The sequence below is a fragment of the Anopheles gambiae genome, chromosome 2 (genome assembly GCF_943734735.2).
Source record: "Anopheles gambiae chromosome 2, idAnoGambNW_F1_1, whole genome shotgun sequence".
NCBI classification, from domain to species: domain Eukaryota; kingdom Metazoa; phylum Arthropoda; class Insecta; order Diptera; family Culicidae; genus Anopheles; species Anopheles gambiae.
Window position 1 is genome coordinate 11,540,121 of NC_064601.1, and position 17,743 is coordinate 11,557,863.

Below are 17,743 nucleotides of genomic sequence, written 5' to 3' on the forward strand. Positions count from 1 at the left end.
ATTGATCAATGAATGTGAAAATATGGAAATAAAAGATTACTTGGTTTTTATCCTTAAATATGTAAAAAACACACATTACATTCACGAAATAACACTATAATTAAATACTTGCAAAATTTGTTCTCAATCTATGTTTGAATGTTAAATAAGAACTCACAAAGCTCCAAATATGTTTAAAAAGTATATTAAATCTTAAAAATGTTGTAAATTAATTATATGAACAAGTTGAAGCAACGTAGACAAAAGTTTGAATAGACCTTATGTCAAGTGATGAATTGTCAAAATGCTCTTTATACCACCACCTGGTTTCTTGAATCCATCTTGGTTCGTCTTCAAGAATAGAATTTAGATACGTTTGCCCAAACGTGAATTAGATCGCTTTGAAAGTGAACTAAATCGCTCGGTGAATAATCGAACCGTATCAACCGAGTTGACAGAAAGTGCAAAAGAAAAACATTGCCAGCCGGCTGCGAGAGCTCGTGCACTTTTTAGTTATTTACTTTTATTGAAATTTCCCAATTAAAAACTTACACCTAGCCAACATGACCACCCTGAGGCCCTTCACCTGCAACGATATGTTCCGGTTCAACAAAGTGTGCGTGCAAAGAGCTTGGCGATGCAGCGCATTCTGGTATAGTGCGTTTGCTAACGACAAGATTGTTCCTTTTCTTCCCCGCCCCACAGGAACCTGGACCCACTGACCGAAACCTACTGTCTTTCGTTCTACATGCAGTACCTAGCACATTGGCCAGAGTACTTCCAGGTGGCAGAATCGCCGACCGGAGAAATCATGGGCTACAGTAACGTGTAACTTTGAACGTATCGCACGAGTGTGATTGTAATGGAGAAATATTTCTACTTCGCTTTCCACAGTTATGGGCAAGGCGGAAGGTCAAGGCGAAAGCTGGCACGGCCACGTAACGGCTCTTACCGTGTCGCCCGACTACCGACGGCTCGGCCTAGCAGCTACGCTGATGAGCTTCCTGGAGGATGTGAGCGAAAAGTATGCACGAGCCTAACCTTGCCCTGAGCATTGGTTTTTCGCTAAATCGCTTTTTCTGTGTCTTTTCCTCTTCGTCCAGGAAACGGTGCTACTTTGTAGATCTGTTTGTTCGCGTGAGCAATAAAATTGCCATCGAGATGTACACCAAGCTAGGCTACATCGTGTACCGGACGGTGCTCGAGTATTACGTCGGCGATCCGGACGAGGATGCGTACGACATGCGGAAGGCCTGCTCGAGGGATGTTCACAAAAAGTCCGTCATACCGCTGGAGCACCCGGTACGGCCCGAAGAGGTGGATTGATAACGACCCAAACGAGGCAGCGAATGTGGAAGTGAACAAAAAATAAAGTGCAGCTATTTATTACATTAGCTCCGCCGCAATAGTATGGGAAATCGGTAAGCATCTTATTCGTCCGCCGCTTCATTCGCTTCCGCGGATGGTTCTTGTTCTGCTCCGTCGTCGTTAGGAGCTTCATCGTTGGCTGGTTGTTCTTCCTGTTGCTCTTCCGAACCTTCCACCTGCTCAGTCTGGTTCGTTTCCATCGGTGCCGCCACCGGTGGGTCAGTGTCCTGCTTCCGCTTCCAGTTCTTAGCCGCCGCCAGCAGCTTCAGATTCGGGCGTGCCATTTCGTCCTCGGGGAAGATGAAATCGAACACCTCCTCCCAGCCCTCCTCCACGCCCGACTCGGACACGATCTTCTGGCGCTTCTTCACCTTGCGCGGCATCCGTTCCAGCACCTTCTTGAGGGTCGCTTCGTCGCCGTGGTCGCGCTCAAAGTCCCTCCACGCTTCCAGCACCAGCACGCGCGACTCCTTCTCCGCCAAACCCTTCAGACACTCGTTGGCCCGCTCGTAGATGCGTCTTGCCAGTGGGACGTTCAGGCCTTCCTCCTCGTTCTCGGCGCTTATCTCAAACTTGGCGTACGATATCCACACCTTCACGTGGACGGTGCGCTCCAGCAGCCGTTCGTACAGTTGGCGCGCCAGCTGGAACTCGCCCTGTTGCACCTCGAAGTCGATGTAGCTTTTCCACAGCAGCTCGGGCATGTCGAGGCGGGGCTGCTGGATCGCCAGCTCGTAGATGGCGCGCGCCCGATCCGTATCACCGAGCAGCGACTCCAGCTCGGCAAACTTCATCCACGTGGTGCAGTTCTCCGGTCCAAACTCGAGGAACTTTTCGTACAGGATGCGGCACCGGTCGAACTCGCGCAGCTGTATCTCGAGATCGATGTACCCCCGAAAGAGTTTGTCCCGCGGGCAGCGTCCGATCGCCATGCCGAGCGTTTTGCGCGCGGTTTGCAAGTTTTTGCAGCGAATTTCGAACTGCGCGTACAGCAGCCAGATTTTGCTGAACGTAAACAGCTTGTGCGGTATCAGCTCGAGGCAGGTGCAGTAGATCTGTCTCGTGCGCTCGAGATCCTCCGTTTCCAGCTCCTCGTACAGTGCGTAGTTGATCCACAGGTAGATGTACCGGCGCCACAGATTCTTGTCCTTCGCCGGCGGAACGTTCGCGATCGCCCGCTCGTACGTTTCGCGTATCAGCTCCGGATCGTTCTCGTTCTCCACCAGGCGCAGATAGTCGAACCAGGCGTCGTAGTTGGTTGGATTTTCGTTCACCTCCTGCTCGTACTGGAACTTGCGCTTCGACACGATCACATCCTCGATGCCCGACCGGTCGCCGTACTTTTTCTCGTGTATCGTGTACGCCTTGTACAGTTCCGTCGTGCGATCCTTCGGCAGGTGGTCCAGCGCGTACTTGTAGATGACGCGCACGCGGTCGTGCTCCTTCTGGCCCTCCTCGAAACGAGCGAACGCGATGAACAGCCGCTCGTCGGCGTGATCGTCGCCGAAGAACTCGATCGCCCGCTCGTACACAGTGCGCGACCCATTGATGAACCCGTGCGCCTCCTCGAACCGGGCGTACTTGATCCAGTTCTTCACCTCCGGATGTACCATCACGAACCGCTCGTAGATCGTGCGGGCCCGGTCGATCTCTTTGTAGCGCAGCTCGAAGTTGATGTACGTTTGCCACGCCTGCTCCTCCGGTTGCCATTCCATCCAGCGCTCAAACACCTGCCGGGCGCCGGCCACATTCTCCAGCATTTCCTCCATGTACGTGTACTTGTACCAGAACTGGTTGACACGCGGCAGTATCGTGACCGCCCGGTCCCACAGATTGCGCGCGTGGTTCACCTGCCGGTGCTTCATCTCCATCTCCGCGTACTTTAGCCATATCGTAATGTTCCGATGGTCGTTATCGATCGCACGCTCCCAGATCGACCGGGCGCGCTGAATTTCCTTCTGCGACTCTTCCCACTGGGCGTACTTGATCCAGTTGCTGACGACCATGCGGTTTTTGCGCAGATTGTCCTCGAATGTTTTGCGCTTCCGCTGCTGGTAGTCGGCCAGCTCGGCCGCATCGGAAATCTTTTGCTTCGGCGGCGGTGGCAGAATTTCCAGATCACGCTCCTTCGCCTCACGCAGCAGCTGTTCTGCGGTGATTTGCACCTCCGCTGGTGCTTTGTTTTTCACCTAAAATACCATTCGAATGGAGACGTGTTACAAAACGAAACTGTTGCCAAACAGCGCAAGCAATACGTACCTTTGCCACTTTGGGCATTTTCTGTGGTTTCTCCATGGTAGTGGATGGTTTTTGTTGAAATTTTTAACGCAATTCACCTGGTTGCGTTGCGTATGGCGCCGCTTCTGAACAAGCATCAAAACAAAGCGACCAAGCTGTCAAATTCGCTACAGTGCGGTCCAAAATTTGCCGCTCGTTTGTTTTCCCAAACATCACACTCTTAGGTACCGCTCTGACAACTGCAGGAAAACCGGTTGTCTGTCAAACACATGCAACATGTTTGCTACCGGTTATATCGCGGAAATGCTGCGTTTATCGTATGTCACTGATTATAGATTGTTTATAATTGAAATATTGATTTGTTTTGGGGATTATACAGTGGAGCGCCGGTTATCCGGGCGCATCTGTACTCGACCACGCCCGTATACTGGAATACATAACACGGATAATGAGTCGAAATATATATTTTATCACAAGTTCCTTATTTTTTTGGAAATTTATATAACGTTTTGGTTAAAACTAGGCAGTTATCATTAATTTCATGATTTTCCAATGAGAATACAGTGAACCCTCTCCCCAAATAGCCAGCTCGTACTTTATAGCTGATTTAGGGCTGTTTAACGAAAAATCGTTCCAATGTCGTACTTTGTGGCTGATTAAGAGATAGACGGTACTTTGCGGAACTTTGGAGCTTTTTAACAGGCACTTGGCACTCTTTGAAACTTTGCGGCTGATTAGCACTATGTGTAGGGTTCATGATGGAACTTTAAGGCTTGTTAAGAACGTGTACCGAACTTGGTGGAACTTCATAGCTTTTTAATGCATGACATCGGTACAAGGTGTGTCCTGTCAAAGTGTCAAAGACAGACGCCGCCAATCATCTCATTGCTGCTGTACAAGTTAGATTAGTTCTTTGAAGAAGGGATTTTGAAGGAAGTGATTGTGATTGTACAGTAAATTGTGATACGTTTCGTGTAATTTATGAATATTAAGGGTTTAAAAATATACACATGTACACAAACAAAACAAATCCTGTTGTTTATTTCATCGATGACACTTGCTTGAAAATAAAACACAAAGAAAAATAATCCCCGGCACCGTAGCTTAAGGAAGCTGCTTAGGCGCTATTTAGAAGGACTGCCTGGAACTTTGATGCTGTTTATCTACTGCAAAAGGCGAATTAGAGCAGCGATCTTTAGCGTGCCAAAATGAGCTGCTTAAGCAATTCTGGCTATTTGGGTCTTATTTGACACCTCTCTAATTTGAAAAACCTCTCTTATTTGAACATTTTGCACAGTCCCTTGATTTCCAGTACATTTTTGTTCCTCTAATTTGGAAAACCTCTGAAATCTGTGTCCCTCTTATTTGTGTATGGTGTTGCCATGGTTATTGAATGATGTATGCTCAAATTGGCAATCCTGTTCGCAGTTTCCTATAGCAACAGTTAAGGCTGCATACTAAATGTTCTCTCTCTTTCTTGTTTGGATGGACCTTTCATTCACTTTCTACCTCTGTAATTTGAAAACCCCTCTTATTCGACAGTCCCATCGCCTCTCAAATAAGAGAGGGTTCACTGTATTTGAAATGTACCATGGTTTACAGCGTTTTTTGTTATGCCAACGGGCTGTGGTAACCGTTTTTTTGCAAATACCCTCCTCAGCACGCAATGTCACTTTTGTATTGAACTGTCATTTCTCAACAGCACGGATAAACGGACTGCCGGATAAAAGGTACCCAGATAAACGGCCCTCCATTCCAAGCGCCACAGATTAAGCTTAAACGACTGGAAAATTGAATATCCATAGAAAAAAATGAAAGCTCCACAGCTTCATTGGTTTGATCCATAGATGGCGTATTACTACTCATCATTATATTGCTATCCTTTTCTTGCAATGTATTTCGACAAGTTTCATCTTATCATGACCTATATAGCCTCCTAACTTTCTGAGCAAAAATCTATATGAATGGTCGTGTGGTCAGATACGTGGGTATCAACACCAACGACCATCACTCAAATCTCACATGCTTCAGTGCTGGTGGTTTCTATTGGAGTTTAGTATTTAAACAATCGTATCGCCGTTCTAGTTCTAGCGATGCATAACTTCAATGTGAAACCATACAACAGTACAGAGGGAATGAGAAAGCTCTCCTCCAAGCGATGAAGCTCAACTGGTTGGGGTATCCCACCAACAGATGGCGCCACCACCTTTTTTGCTATTTTTAGAATGCATGAGTCGTTTGCCGTCTGCTAAACGAAGTCTTTCTATATTCCGTTTAGGTGGAGTGCTTGAGTCGTTTAGAAGCCGTTTAGTGGTCGTTTAGTGGATTTGTGGCACTTGGGTTGTCGTTTAAAAATATGCTATTATCCTAAAACTCACTAATGGAACAAGAAAATTGCAACCAAACTGTTGTAAATTTTGCTTTGCTGGGGAATAAAGTTGTTAATGTATAATTTTAATAAAAGTCCTGTTACGATCATTTAAGGGCTTTTACGAAACTGTAAGAAAAATATGTATGGTTTAAGCTCATACTCAATCTGCTTAATCAAATTCAGCCAATATCTTAACCATAGCAGCCTAGTACCTTTCCATCTCACAAACCCTTCCGAATTGTCTCCTAGCGTGAATTGTGAAACAGACCCCTATTCTAATATTGCTTTTATTACTACACTATTGTCAGCGTGTGCATCCCGCACACGCGATTTTCGAACGGAATCACTTTTACTCAACTCTTCCTCAATTTCAACCTCATTACGAAGGGCAGCATCACCAGTGTTATTAGTAAGGGTCGGATAATCTTGTGGTTTGGCCACGGAAAAGGGTACGCCATCCCTTCGATGAAAAAAAAACCCTCTAACAGACAGACACTTTCCCTCGCACTCGTCCGAAAGAAACCTTGTTCGCACCGCACACCGCTCACTCTGGTTCGCGCTCCGGCCTCCTCCGGCAAACCGATCGATCGATCAAGGGAAAAGGGTTGTGACGATAAAACGCGACAGGAATACGGAACCTTTCATCATCGTTGTCCTGGGGGCGAGCAGAGTCGCAATTGGTTGCACATCTACGGCCGAGCATCTATGTGCCAGCATGTGAAACAATGAGGAAACTTTCGATATTTCGGACGACAGCTTCCGCCTCCAATCCGGCAAACGGTGCTCTGTGGACACAAACACACAAACGGGGTTTAATGCGAACCAGGAAATGGTGCTGTCGGCGAAATCAGTCAGGGGACGCCGACTCTACTTACTGTTCATTCGCTGCATGCCCTCCATAAAGGGAAAGTGGAACGGGGAAGTTTACATTACACAGCAGGAATTGCATGCATCGCAACGTGAACGTTTTATTTGGAGGGGCCACCCTTTGATAGCTTTGTTTGGGGGAATCTTCCCTAATTTTTGCATCCAACAACGCGGAAGAAGGGTGAAAAGTAAAGTGATAATGAAATAAAAGATGCCCATGCTGAGGCTAAGCTTGAGGGCGATGCGCATTTCCACAGAAGAATTAAGCGAAAATGGAGAAATTTTCGGAAATGAACAATGGTTTTGTTTTACCTAGTCGAAACAGATAAAAAAATATAAATGAAAAATATAACAAAAATAAATTTAATACGTAAAATACGCAGGAGAGAATGGGAACGTATACAAGTTTAACTAAAACCAATAGCAAGATCACGATTCCGCCACGGATACAACACTGTAAACTGAAGGTAAAAGGATTAAATCTATCCCAGTTCACATTGGACGCAAAGTCACACAATAAAATGTCAGGCCATAGGCACACCATAAAATTTCTCCTCCAGCAACACTCCGGCCCGTAAACCCGCCGTTGACGGGACTGTGTCCTTCGGGCATATACATACATATTAACTTTACACCTCCTTCATTAACCCCACGATGGAAACCAAAACCAAAAATGGGAACCGCCTTACCTACGCCAATAAAATGCGAAAAGGTGGGCCGACTTGTTGACTTACCAATGTGGCAATGCGCGGAAAATAATAAAGTTAAACAAACGCTCATAAAACCGTATTGTACCGCCGTCCTTCCTTATTGTCACCAAGAAATCAAGATGGAAGGTAAAAGATTCACAAACTACAAAGAGTGCCTGCACGAGAGAGAGAGCGAGAAAGAGCGCGTGTGTGTAAGTGCAATAAGTGAGTTTGGAGGCAATAAACAACTAAAACGCCGCGCCCTACAAAGTGTGCATGAGAAAAAGGGAAAGGGTGGTAACCAAGGTAACGAAGGAATAATTACATCACCGTTGTGTGGATGGATCCGTCCAGCATCACGGCAATGACCAGTCGTTTATTACTTCACCCATTCCAAACAGGCACACATACAACACTACACACACACACACACACACACACGCACACTGGAAGAATGTTGATGATGGAAACAATATTTGCATACCGTAACGAAAAGGATTATGCCGGACAATCGATGGACAGCATGGGCAGGGGGCACCGGTGTCTTAACTTCGTGAGCTGTGTGTCCTTTTAGGGATCTGTTGGTCCTTTTCTATGTTTTTTTTCTTTTCTTCGAAAAAGTTGCATCTTTCATGTTTATCCCGTAAGCGAACCCCGTAGTGCCTGGACCTGGTCAAGGTTTGCTGTCCTTTGTAGCCGATTTTAGCCAATAAATGGCAAGATTAGGTAAAAGCGGCTCTAAAGCCGATGGACAACTTGAGTCCTTCGTCCAGCAAACGAAAGCAGTCGAAGGCAGGATCAAGCAAAACGGATTTCTTAGGTTCTTGTTGTCTAACCCTTCCTGTGCAGCAACCAGGCACGTCTCTCACTCTCTCTCACACTCTCTCTCTCTTTCTCTTTCTATCTCTCTGGACGAAGCTGTTTATTTGCGTACGGAATACGCACCATTTCTAACTGACCATCGGAAATTTACAGCTTCAGCTCCAGCTGAGAGGTCATGGCACGAAGCTGACCCTACGGAAAGGGTTACAGTTGTAGGTTGGCAGTCATTTCAATTGTTAATGCACAGTACGGTGCAGCGTACGAAGTACGAATCTGAAACACTAACGTTGACTGATCACTTGTAAAAAGCGGAAAATTAGTACAAAATTGCAATGCTTTTGGAAGAAACCATTAGGCGGGTAGGTGTTTCCGCACTCCGTTCATCGCGTCCACTGTTCTCTAGTGTTGCACTATCCTCCAGCAAACCAACACAGCGTTGACCATTCTCTCCTTCCTCTCCCCGAAAGGGGTGGAGGGGTATGGTATGGCAAATGAAAAAAGAAAATATTTATTTAGCCCATTCCGTCAACCAGGGACTGCTTTTCGCCAAAAACTCTTCACGCAAGCCGGAAACACATACGCCGACGCTTTTGAATGGCAAACATTACCGCTCTAGATGTTTTTTTTTTTCCAAACGCTGGATGGCGTCTGAGTAGGCTTTGGTTTTTGCCGTGCTGGGTTGAAAAGACGCGACAGTTGCAGCAGCGGGCATTGGGATGGCAGAAAGTAGCCGCCACCGCCGCCGCAAGGAACTGTTATGTCAACATGGCACAACAACGGTTGGAAGAAAGAAAAAACGAAATACATCTTTTGTTTGTTCTATTTGTTCACATTTCGTCCTTTGAAAGGGCGCTCAGACCGTTTTCTTTGTTTTTGGCGACAAGTAGCGACAACAGGATCGGGTTTAGTAGGGTTGTTGTTGTTGTTTTTGTTCCGCAGTCTGTTTTGTGCATCACGACCACGACCTCCAAAAAAACCCCGCACAAGCACCGGAAGTCAAATGGGGAAGTTATCGCTGCAAAGTGGATGCAATACAAACAAAATTGGAAAATGTACTTCAAAACTCAATATAAAGTACAGTTTGTCCTTTTAATCGTGACCACCACGTGATCGTAACGATCTTGCTAGTAGACTAGAGGTTTACTAGACTTTCTTTATACCATGCGACGGTATAATTGGTTTTTGCTACGGATCGGACTTCTTCCTCATCAAGGAATAATAAGAGCTTATACTGTCTGAACTCACTGGATGACCTTCGATTCCCTGCCAACTATTCAATATGTGTTTTTTAGTTGGCACGTTTTTCCATACAAAAAAATATGAAATTTTTCTCGGCCGGCCATGAGATTTTTGTGAAATTTTCAAAAACCGGGTTTTCCATACAATCGCATGCTTTTTAATTGAACTGTCAGCCAACTATCGAGCGTTCAACTAAAAAGCATGTCAACTAAAAAGCGTTCAACTATTGAATTCTGACTGTATTTCTTAAATTTTTAAGCAATTTGTTTAATCACAAATACAACGTTTTACAATTTAGTAAGCCCATTGTATCGTAGAATGATGTCCATGTGTTGAATTAAATAAAAACACTGACCATTCCAGTCAAACCAATACGAGAGGTGGTATTGGACAAAAATGGGAAAATGTGACCAAATATTCATCGTCCATAACACCATAAAAGTGTTACTTCTAAGGAAATATTAATGTAACAGCCAACAACACGAATGTGGAATAAATTTAAACAAAACATTTTCTGACGAATGGTTTTTCTATTTTCAGTTTTGCGGTTCTTACAAGCTAAATGTGCCTTAACTAGTGAATACTGCTTGCAGGTATCAGTCATCGAAGAGTCGAGGTGAGAAAATCCCCATAAACACTTCCGCCTACTTTGTTACCACCCTTATTCTAACGCGCTGAATGCGTGCATCGGACGATCGCGTCAAGCGAATGCATCCTCTAACCGCTTTCAGCACTTCACTGTACAATAGTTATTAATTCAACTGTGCCCTCTATTTACACACCCAATTGGCCAATGTCCTACGAAGCGGCAACCGACGTCGTCACGCCGTACAGTGCGAGCTGCTTCCGGGCGGCCGCCAGCTCAAACTTTAGCTCAATGTTTTCCCGCTCGAGAAACGCGGCCCGGATCGCTATTTCATCCTCCTTGATGCGCCGCCGGTCGCGTGACTTTTTCGCGGCCGCATTGTTCTTCTTGCGCCGTTCGTAGTAGGCCGAATCTTTCACCGATGTGCTGCTGGTGTTGCCACTGCTGCCATTGCTTGGTGCCGCGGCGATCGTTGCGCTTGACTCCGCCCCCGACGCATCCGACGAACCAATGACGTCACACGCCGCAGCAGCAGCAGCAGCCGCAGCAGCATCCTTGCACGATGGCGTCGTCATCAGGCGCTGATTGGTGGTTGCGACATGTTGCGCCATTTCACTGCCCGCCATCATACTACGGTGGTGCTGCTGTAGCAGCGCGCGATTCGAGCCCACGTGTTCGACCGATGGCGGTTTTTCATCGCACGATTCGGACGATGCGTCGCTCATCGCGGCGGACGGTGCATTGGAGGAGGACGATTTGCAGGAGGACGCGTTGGCTAGCCGGCGCATCTTCGGATTGGACACGGTCGGCTGGCCCCCGTTGGCGGCGTGTATCTGCTCCAGCATGCGCTTCCGGAACAGGTTGTACTTTTCGGCGGAGTTCGTATCGAGGATGGTGTCGCTGGCAACGAACCCGGCCGCCAGGCTGAGCGGATCGCGCGGGTACGCCTTGAACGGGCGGGACAGCTTACCGTCCCGGCCGACCACCATCGGGTACTGCTGATGCTGTTGCTGCTGCTGGCCGTCCTTCGGCACGGTACCGTCTTCCAGGTCCTTCGGCTTGCGCTGGCTCGAGCTGACAAGGGACGTGCCCTCCGAACCGGACTCGGACAGTGCGTCCAGTTCGCGCAGACGGATCGGGCTGGGAGAGAAGGGTGCCGGAGAGGTCTGCTGGTGTTGCTGTTGTTGTTGTTGTTGTTGCTGCTGCTGCTGCTGCTGGTGATGGTGATGATGAAGCGCAGAGGCAGGCAACAGGTACGCCGGAATAGGGCCAGCTCGGTGGACCTGCTGAAGAAGATGCTGCTGAAGAATGTCCGTTTCCGGTTTGGACAGGCCCAATCCGTGCCGATGGAACGCTTGCTGGACTGCCGGGGGGAGCTGCGCGCTCGGTGTGTGGTGGTGAGCAAGCTCATCGAACTGGAGCAGTGATTTGGTGGGCGACAGGCGACGAGCTCGCACCAGTTCGCTGTAGTTGAGCAGCAGTGTGCTTTCCGGGTTGTTCGAATCGGTCACTTCGCACTGCTGCGGGGAGCTGTGGTTGCTTGGGGGCGGCGTACCGGCCACCTCGCTGAAGCAGTGGTAAGCGGGCGAGGGTGTTTTGCGGGTAGCGTCCAGCGAGTCGCGCCGCTTGGACAGGTCCAGCACGCCGGAATCGGTCGACTGGGGCCGCCCGTTCGAGTCGGCCATTTTGGGCGATGCGGGCGAGTAGAGCGATGGGCTGAGGCGCGGTTCTATAGTTGGGAGAAGAACACATGGTTAGTACACATTCAACTGGGTCGAAAGGGCTTAAGCAGAGGATGCACAAGGATGCTCTGGCCACCTTACCTGTTTTTAAGTCCATCATAAATTGAGCCATCATTTTCGCAAACCAGCGTTCGATTGGTTTCACTTCGCTCCAAAACACCACACAGAACGAGTTCACACAAATGCTTTCGACAAATGCTTCCGCACACACCAAACGATTCACCGTTGACGCTCTTTGACGCTTGCGTCCCAATGTCACAAGCAAGAAGTTCTTTCGCTGCTCGAAATCTGAATAGAACTGACCTCCGAACTTGACCACCGGTTTGCTTTTATACCGAGCGTAGGGCCATCCACCTACACACCAGCCCTCTGCCCCTTCTCATTCCCATCCCCGTTTCGCCCACCTTCCACCATTGTGCCGTGTGCGTCCGACACCTCATCCTTTTCGTATTTAAATCGGCTGCCTGTGGGCAATTCTTTATTCCGCTTTCCCTTCCCGTTTCGCCTAGCAGGCTTTGCCAAAATTTCACTCGTGTGAAACCCTTTCTAGAAAGAGACAGTCCCCGAATGTTCTACCCCCCCTGCCCATCTGTGCCACTCCACTGCTGACCGTCGGGTTCGTTCTCCCTTTCGGCACCCTTTTACTCTCGACCAATCCCGGAAAAGGGACCGGCGAAAGCCGGGTAAGTAAAATGGTTCGCCATTCTGCTATCCGCACGATCAACGTTTTCCGTGTTTGTGTGTTGCTGCCTTCTCGCTTGCTTTGTCATCTCTCTTGCTCTACTGCTTCCACGATGACATCCCTTTTGACATCTCGCTTCTTCTGCTTCTTCTACTATTCAAACATAGCAACCGCGTGCTTTGTTTACCGTCCAGCAGGGCCCCCCCCTCCTGGTGGAAAATGGATTCATCAGCTTCACACCAATGCACCAACACACACAGACACACACACAGACACACACGCAGGTACCAACAGCAATGTCAATCGCCCCGCATTTGCCAAAAAGGGTTCCTCCGCAGGGCTGGCGACGGGTACGATGATGCACTTGAGTCGAAAATAGGAAACTAAACAAAATCGCACCGCCGCTTGCCGGACCGGGACCGGAATCGGAACAGTTAGGTTAGGGGTTCTATGGATTTGCTGAAGGTAAAAGGGAAACAGAGAGATAGAAAGAGAGTAAGAGAAAGAGGGAAGTCAATTACGGAAATATTTTCTCTAGAACGGTTCCGCTTCCGCATGCCAGCAAAAAGGGTTAGCTTGTGTGGGCGACTGTGTGTGTGCGTGTTAGTGGGTTGGATGGATTAATCAATCTGATTGCAGGCTATGGGTACATGGTTATTGACAGTTGCATTTTGGAGAGTTTTTGCGGTTACAGAATAGGAGAGATGGGTCGTGTTTCGACCATAATCAAGCAACACACGCAATGAAGATGAGCGGGTTGTTTGTTTAAGAAGTTTAGTAAAAAGTCTTTGTCTATAAAAATGAAGTAACAAAAAATTTACAAAATTTACAAAAAACTATAATTAACCATTTATAAAACTAATACGGGCAAAAGTTTGCAACTTAGCTAGAGTAATACAGGGTTCATCAGAGTTTATAATGCAAGTTTTATACAAAAAAAAAATCCAAAGATCTTCCAGGTTTAGTAAACTCTGCACAACTTTTAACAATTTGTGAACAATTGATAATAAAAAAAACCTCTTAAAACCTTTTTTCCTTAAACAAAGTGGACTACAAAGTGTTATTCGTCAAGCAACAGTTGAAAGAGTGTTCTTTATACAAGAGTAATTTTAAGTAAATAAATCAATAAATAAATAAATATTATACATCATATAAAAAGAAACTAAATTTAATTCATCAATCATCATTTCAGTTAACTTCACAGTAAAAACAGATTAATATTTTTCATCTCTTTTGTCTGTTTAATGATGCTTGATGAATTAAGTGCATTAAATTTATTAATTAAGCACGAAACAGTTTTAAACCAATAGGATTTTGATTCGTTTATATAGTTCCAGGTATCACACTTCATGCTTTATTATCTTGTGATATAAATAATTTAATTGAAAAGCTGAAAAATTTAGATAAAAAAGAACAACAAACTCTTGCACATACTGAACTTTTGCGCTAAAATTTGTTGTGTAAAATATTGACTACCTAACATTTATTAGCAAAACAGTCACGTGGGCCCTAAAAAGATAAAGCAGTTCAAAAACTCATAAAAAAATACAAAATTTAAAAGTATTTCATCAAAATCTCAATAATTTGCCCAATATTTCCCAATATACTTGACATGATTTAGCAACGTTGCAAATCGGCCAAATGTAACACAAAAAAGGCAACAGCTTCCTCTTCGTAATAACCGTACAGTCGCAAGGCTCACACACCCGTACACCCTTGCCCCATAAATCAGCTACATTATGCACAGAGAGCAAAGGGGGTGTGTCCTCAGCGAAGGTCCCGTTTAGTGCTGGGTCGCACGCAGAGAACGCCACGCGTCCCTTGCATCCTTCTGACCCTGACCGCCCGGGCCCGGGACGAAGGAAAAGGGGGAAATCGAGAGCTGGCGGCCTCGAACCTCGTACAAATAATAACAATAAACCCATAACTGCATTGCAAAAGGGGTTTAGCGCGTTTTTCGAAATTGTAACGCTCGACCTACTGGACAGGCATCGAATCCACTGCACACAATGCGCGGCCAAGGTGCCCATCATTGCACTGTGGCCCGGGATGGGAAAAGGTCAGTTTGCGCCGAAATTTGTGCGAATATGTGGCCGGTTTAGCGAAAAATTGTCCCACCTCCACCTCTCCCGGTCCGTTTTATCCCACAACACCTCCGGGGCGGTTTGCGGATCCTTTCTCGTTCGGCAAGGATATATCTCGCTCGGCAAGGATCAACACAGTAATTGTTGGCAGGTATTGAAATCGGGGTTTCGAGGCAAAAGGATTCGAGGATTTTACCTTCAAGAAGCAAACGAAAAAGGGGTTATGGGAAAGTGTCCGCTCGATAACACCCACGGATGGACGAGTTGATGCTTAGGTTGGCCGCGCGTTGGTCGTGTGATTCGTGAGGCATGAAAAGAAAAGGAATGAAAAATGCTTCGCTGGGCCGAATAGAAACATGTACCTAATTAACGGCTCATTGTTGGGAGGTTGCTCGAAAAGGGAGTGAAAAGTAAAAAGAAGTGGAAAAAATGTGGATGAAAGTGAATGAATGCGCCCCTGGTTTCCTGTGGGAGTCGTGGGAGAAGTGGTTCTCCCGATTGTTTTGAAGGGGTGCGGGAAAAAATCTTCCAGACACGGTGAAGATTATTAATGTCCACGAGACACAATGTGAGAAGTGTAGAAGGGAAATCTGCAAAACCTGGGAAAAGCGTTCTGGAAGGAGTAATTGCTTTGAGAAGATAAGGAAAGAAAGTGATTGCAAAGAAATTAAAAGGTTTTAATAGATGAAAACGGAACACTTTGGAACCGAAACAGAAGACTCTGCTATAGCTTTACATCTAAACTCGACATTAAACGTACAAAGAACACTTACTCAACCACTGTTGATGTCTCAGTAAACAGCAACACCTCTAATTTCAATGCGAATTCAATGGAAAACGAATGGCTTGATTCTACATCTTGCTAATGAGAGAAGATACCACAAACATACAACCATACAAAGCAATCGCCCATTTTAGACGCTTTTAAATCCACAAAACGCTCTACAAACAAATAAACCCTCCACCCGTTGACTCGTGACGTTTCAACGTACGCACACAGCATGGAACATTTGCTTCTGCTATTACTGCCACGGAGTAGAACTCACAAGTAGTAGGCCGTTGTTTTGCAAACGGTAACCAGTCCTGTTTACGTTGCACTTCTTCGCTATTTCTTCCGGGCCGGGGGCTGAAGCGAGCTGCTTGGCCTGCTAAGATCGATTTAAGTGTCTATTTCCGGAAGGTTTTTCGTGATACACCGCGAGCAGGAGAAAGAACGGAAGGATGAAAATCAGAGGTATTCCCCTCCTGAGCGGTAAAACGTTAAGACTTGTTGAGAGTGGAGAGTGGGTTTTTTTCTTCTTCTTTTGGTACACAGAAAGGTACATCGACAAGAAAAGAGCGCTCAAAAATCTGCTTCAACAACCTGTAGCCCAATAACCGAAGAAATCGTCCCATCTTGGTTAATCTCTTCCTCAAACAATTTGCGGGCCACGCCAGCATACGCCTCCGAAAGCACATGCGTCCGGTGCGCACACTCTGCTGCGCAGCCGGGCGGGCCCGTAAAGCGCAAAAGAAAGGAAAATGGAGACACCTTTTGTGCAAGTGCTGCTGCTGCTGCTGCTACTTCTGCTGTTGCCTGCCTGCTTCGCACCGTGTCCGTAACCGGAAGCGGGGACACGTTTGGTCGCGTGAGCAGTTGGGCTCACCAGATCGGGTTGATCCATGTTTCGGGGCCATCTTCGCTTCATTCTGTTCGGTTGTGCGCCCACATTATCCTGCTCTTCAAAATCGCACACTTCGGGAATGGCTTTGTTGTGGACCGCGCGCCCGGTTTTGCCTGGTAATTGCCTTAAATCCTATTAGCCAAAGCGCTTCCCTTTGTTTCCCCGTTTTGCCCATCATCTCCGCTGCTTGCTTCCTGTACGGACTGATAACAAAGCTATACTGCTGCTGCTGCTGCTGCGCCTTAGTACGATGGCGTGCTTCAACCACCACCGGACGAAATCGGATTTGCAATGTTTCATTTTTTTCCGGTGTGTCGTGTTTTGTGGCTTTCGGGACACGGCTTACCTCTGCTACTTGCTGCTCTAAAGCCACCGTTCGCTTTGTTTTTTGTTTTTTGGTTTCTGGCCTTGGGGCCTTTCATAATTTATGAACAGTTTTATGAATGAACCGCACACCATCGGTATCTCACAGTGACCATCTTGTTTCCGTTCTTTATCGTACGGATGAGCGTTCCCCGTACGGAAGTACGGCTCTGGCTTCTGTGTCTTCTAACCGGGCCTAGGGAATTGGGATCGTTCTGCTGGGTGGATTAGAATCGCAAGCACTTTCCACGTTCCATTGCAAACGCACACAGAAAAGGATTCAGCGGGAGGATTATTAGACCAAAAAAATATGAATCCCTCGTCGTGTCGATTGCCTTTGATTGAGGTACACATTATTTGGCTGCATACCTTAAGGGGATTTTGCATTACTTCTTGTTTTTGCCTCATTATGTCCAAAGTGCTGGTTGAAAAATGGAAAAATTAAACACATGGTTAAATATTTTGAACGATGAACATGTCTTTAAATGACCAGAGAGAAAGAGGATGGCGTGTTTGGGTACGCCATGGGCACCACCTTCACTACACCAGTTTTACGATCGTTCGAGATTATTTATAACTTGGCATCGTGAACTCTTTTCCTTTTTTTTTTTTTTTCATGTTCGGCACAAGCACAGGTTATGTGTATGCCATATGGTTGATCGTGTGTACCTTTGTTCGAGATTTGTGATAGATCTTTTAGATAAATTTCAAAAATTTAATAGTGAGAGTAGTGATGGGAAAAACGAAGCTTTCCTCGGAATTGATTCCGGCTAGCTCCAAAGTATGCTGGAATCGATTCCGGTTAGTAGATCCGAAATCAGTTCCCGAAATCGGCCTCGGAATTGGTTTCGGAATCGGCTCCAGAATCGAAATCAGCTCTGGAATCGGAATTGGCTCCGAAATCAGAATCGGCTTCGAAATAGGAGTCGGTTTCGGCATCTCCATAAGAAGAGACGTTTGGATCCAATGATGCTACGTATTGATAGCCACAAAGAATCAAAATTTACTTGTAAACGATCGATACTCATAGAGATTCCAGGACTGATTTC

At 46.6% G+C, this 17,743-nt stretch overlaps 3 protein-coding genes across 3 annotated transcripts; 1 reads left to right on the forward strand and 2 right to left on the reverse strand.

Annotated features, from left to right (window-relative positions):
* Nucleotides 1-401: 401 nt before the first annotated feature.
* On the forward strand, nucleotides 402-1,390 carry LOC1281245 (N-alpha-acetyltransferase 20). The gene is made up of 4 exons (XM_321189.6): nucleotides 402-595; nucleotides 685-800; nucleotides 874-1,003; nucleotides 1,083-1,390. Exons 1-4 carry the CDS (start codon nucleotides 543-545, stop codon nucleotides 1,303-1,305), a joined length of 522 nt encoding a protein of 173 aa, XP_321189.4. The 5' UTR covers nucleotides 402-542; the 3' UTR covers nucleotides 1,306-1,390.
* Nucleotides 1,332-4,007, reverse strand: LOC1281244 (protein crooked neck). Its single transcript, XM_321188.5, has 2 exons — nucleotides 3,607-4,007; nucleotides 1,332-3,536 (listed from the first exon to the last, which is right to left on the reverse strand). The coding sequence occupies exons 1-2, from the start codon at nucleotides 3,640-3,642 to the stop codon at nucleotides 1,410-1,412; spliced, it is 2,163 nt and encodes a 720-aa protein (XP_321188.4). The 5' UTR covers nucleotides 3,643-4,007; the 3' UTR covers nucleotides 1,332-1,409.
* A 6,076-nt stretch (nucleotides 4,008-10,083) lies between these two features.
* Nucleotides 10,084-15,878, reverse strand: LOC1281243 (protein giant). The gene is made up of 2 exons (XM_321187.5): nucleotides 11,983-15,878; nucleotides 10,084-11,888 (listed from the first exon to the last, which is right to left on the reverse strand). Exons 1-2 carry the CDS (start codon nucleotides 12,014-12,016, stop codon nucleotides 10,372-10,374), a joined length of 1,551 nt encoding a protein of 516 aa, XP_321187.5. The 5' UTR covers nucleotides 12,017-15,878; the 3' UTR covers nucleotides 10,084-10,371.
* Between the last annotated feature and the right edge of the window lie 1,865 nt (nucleotides 15,879-17,743).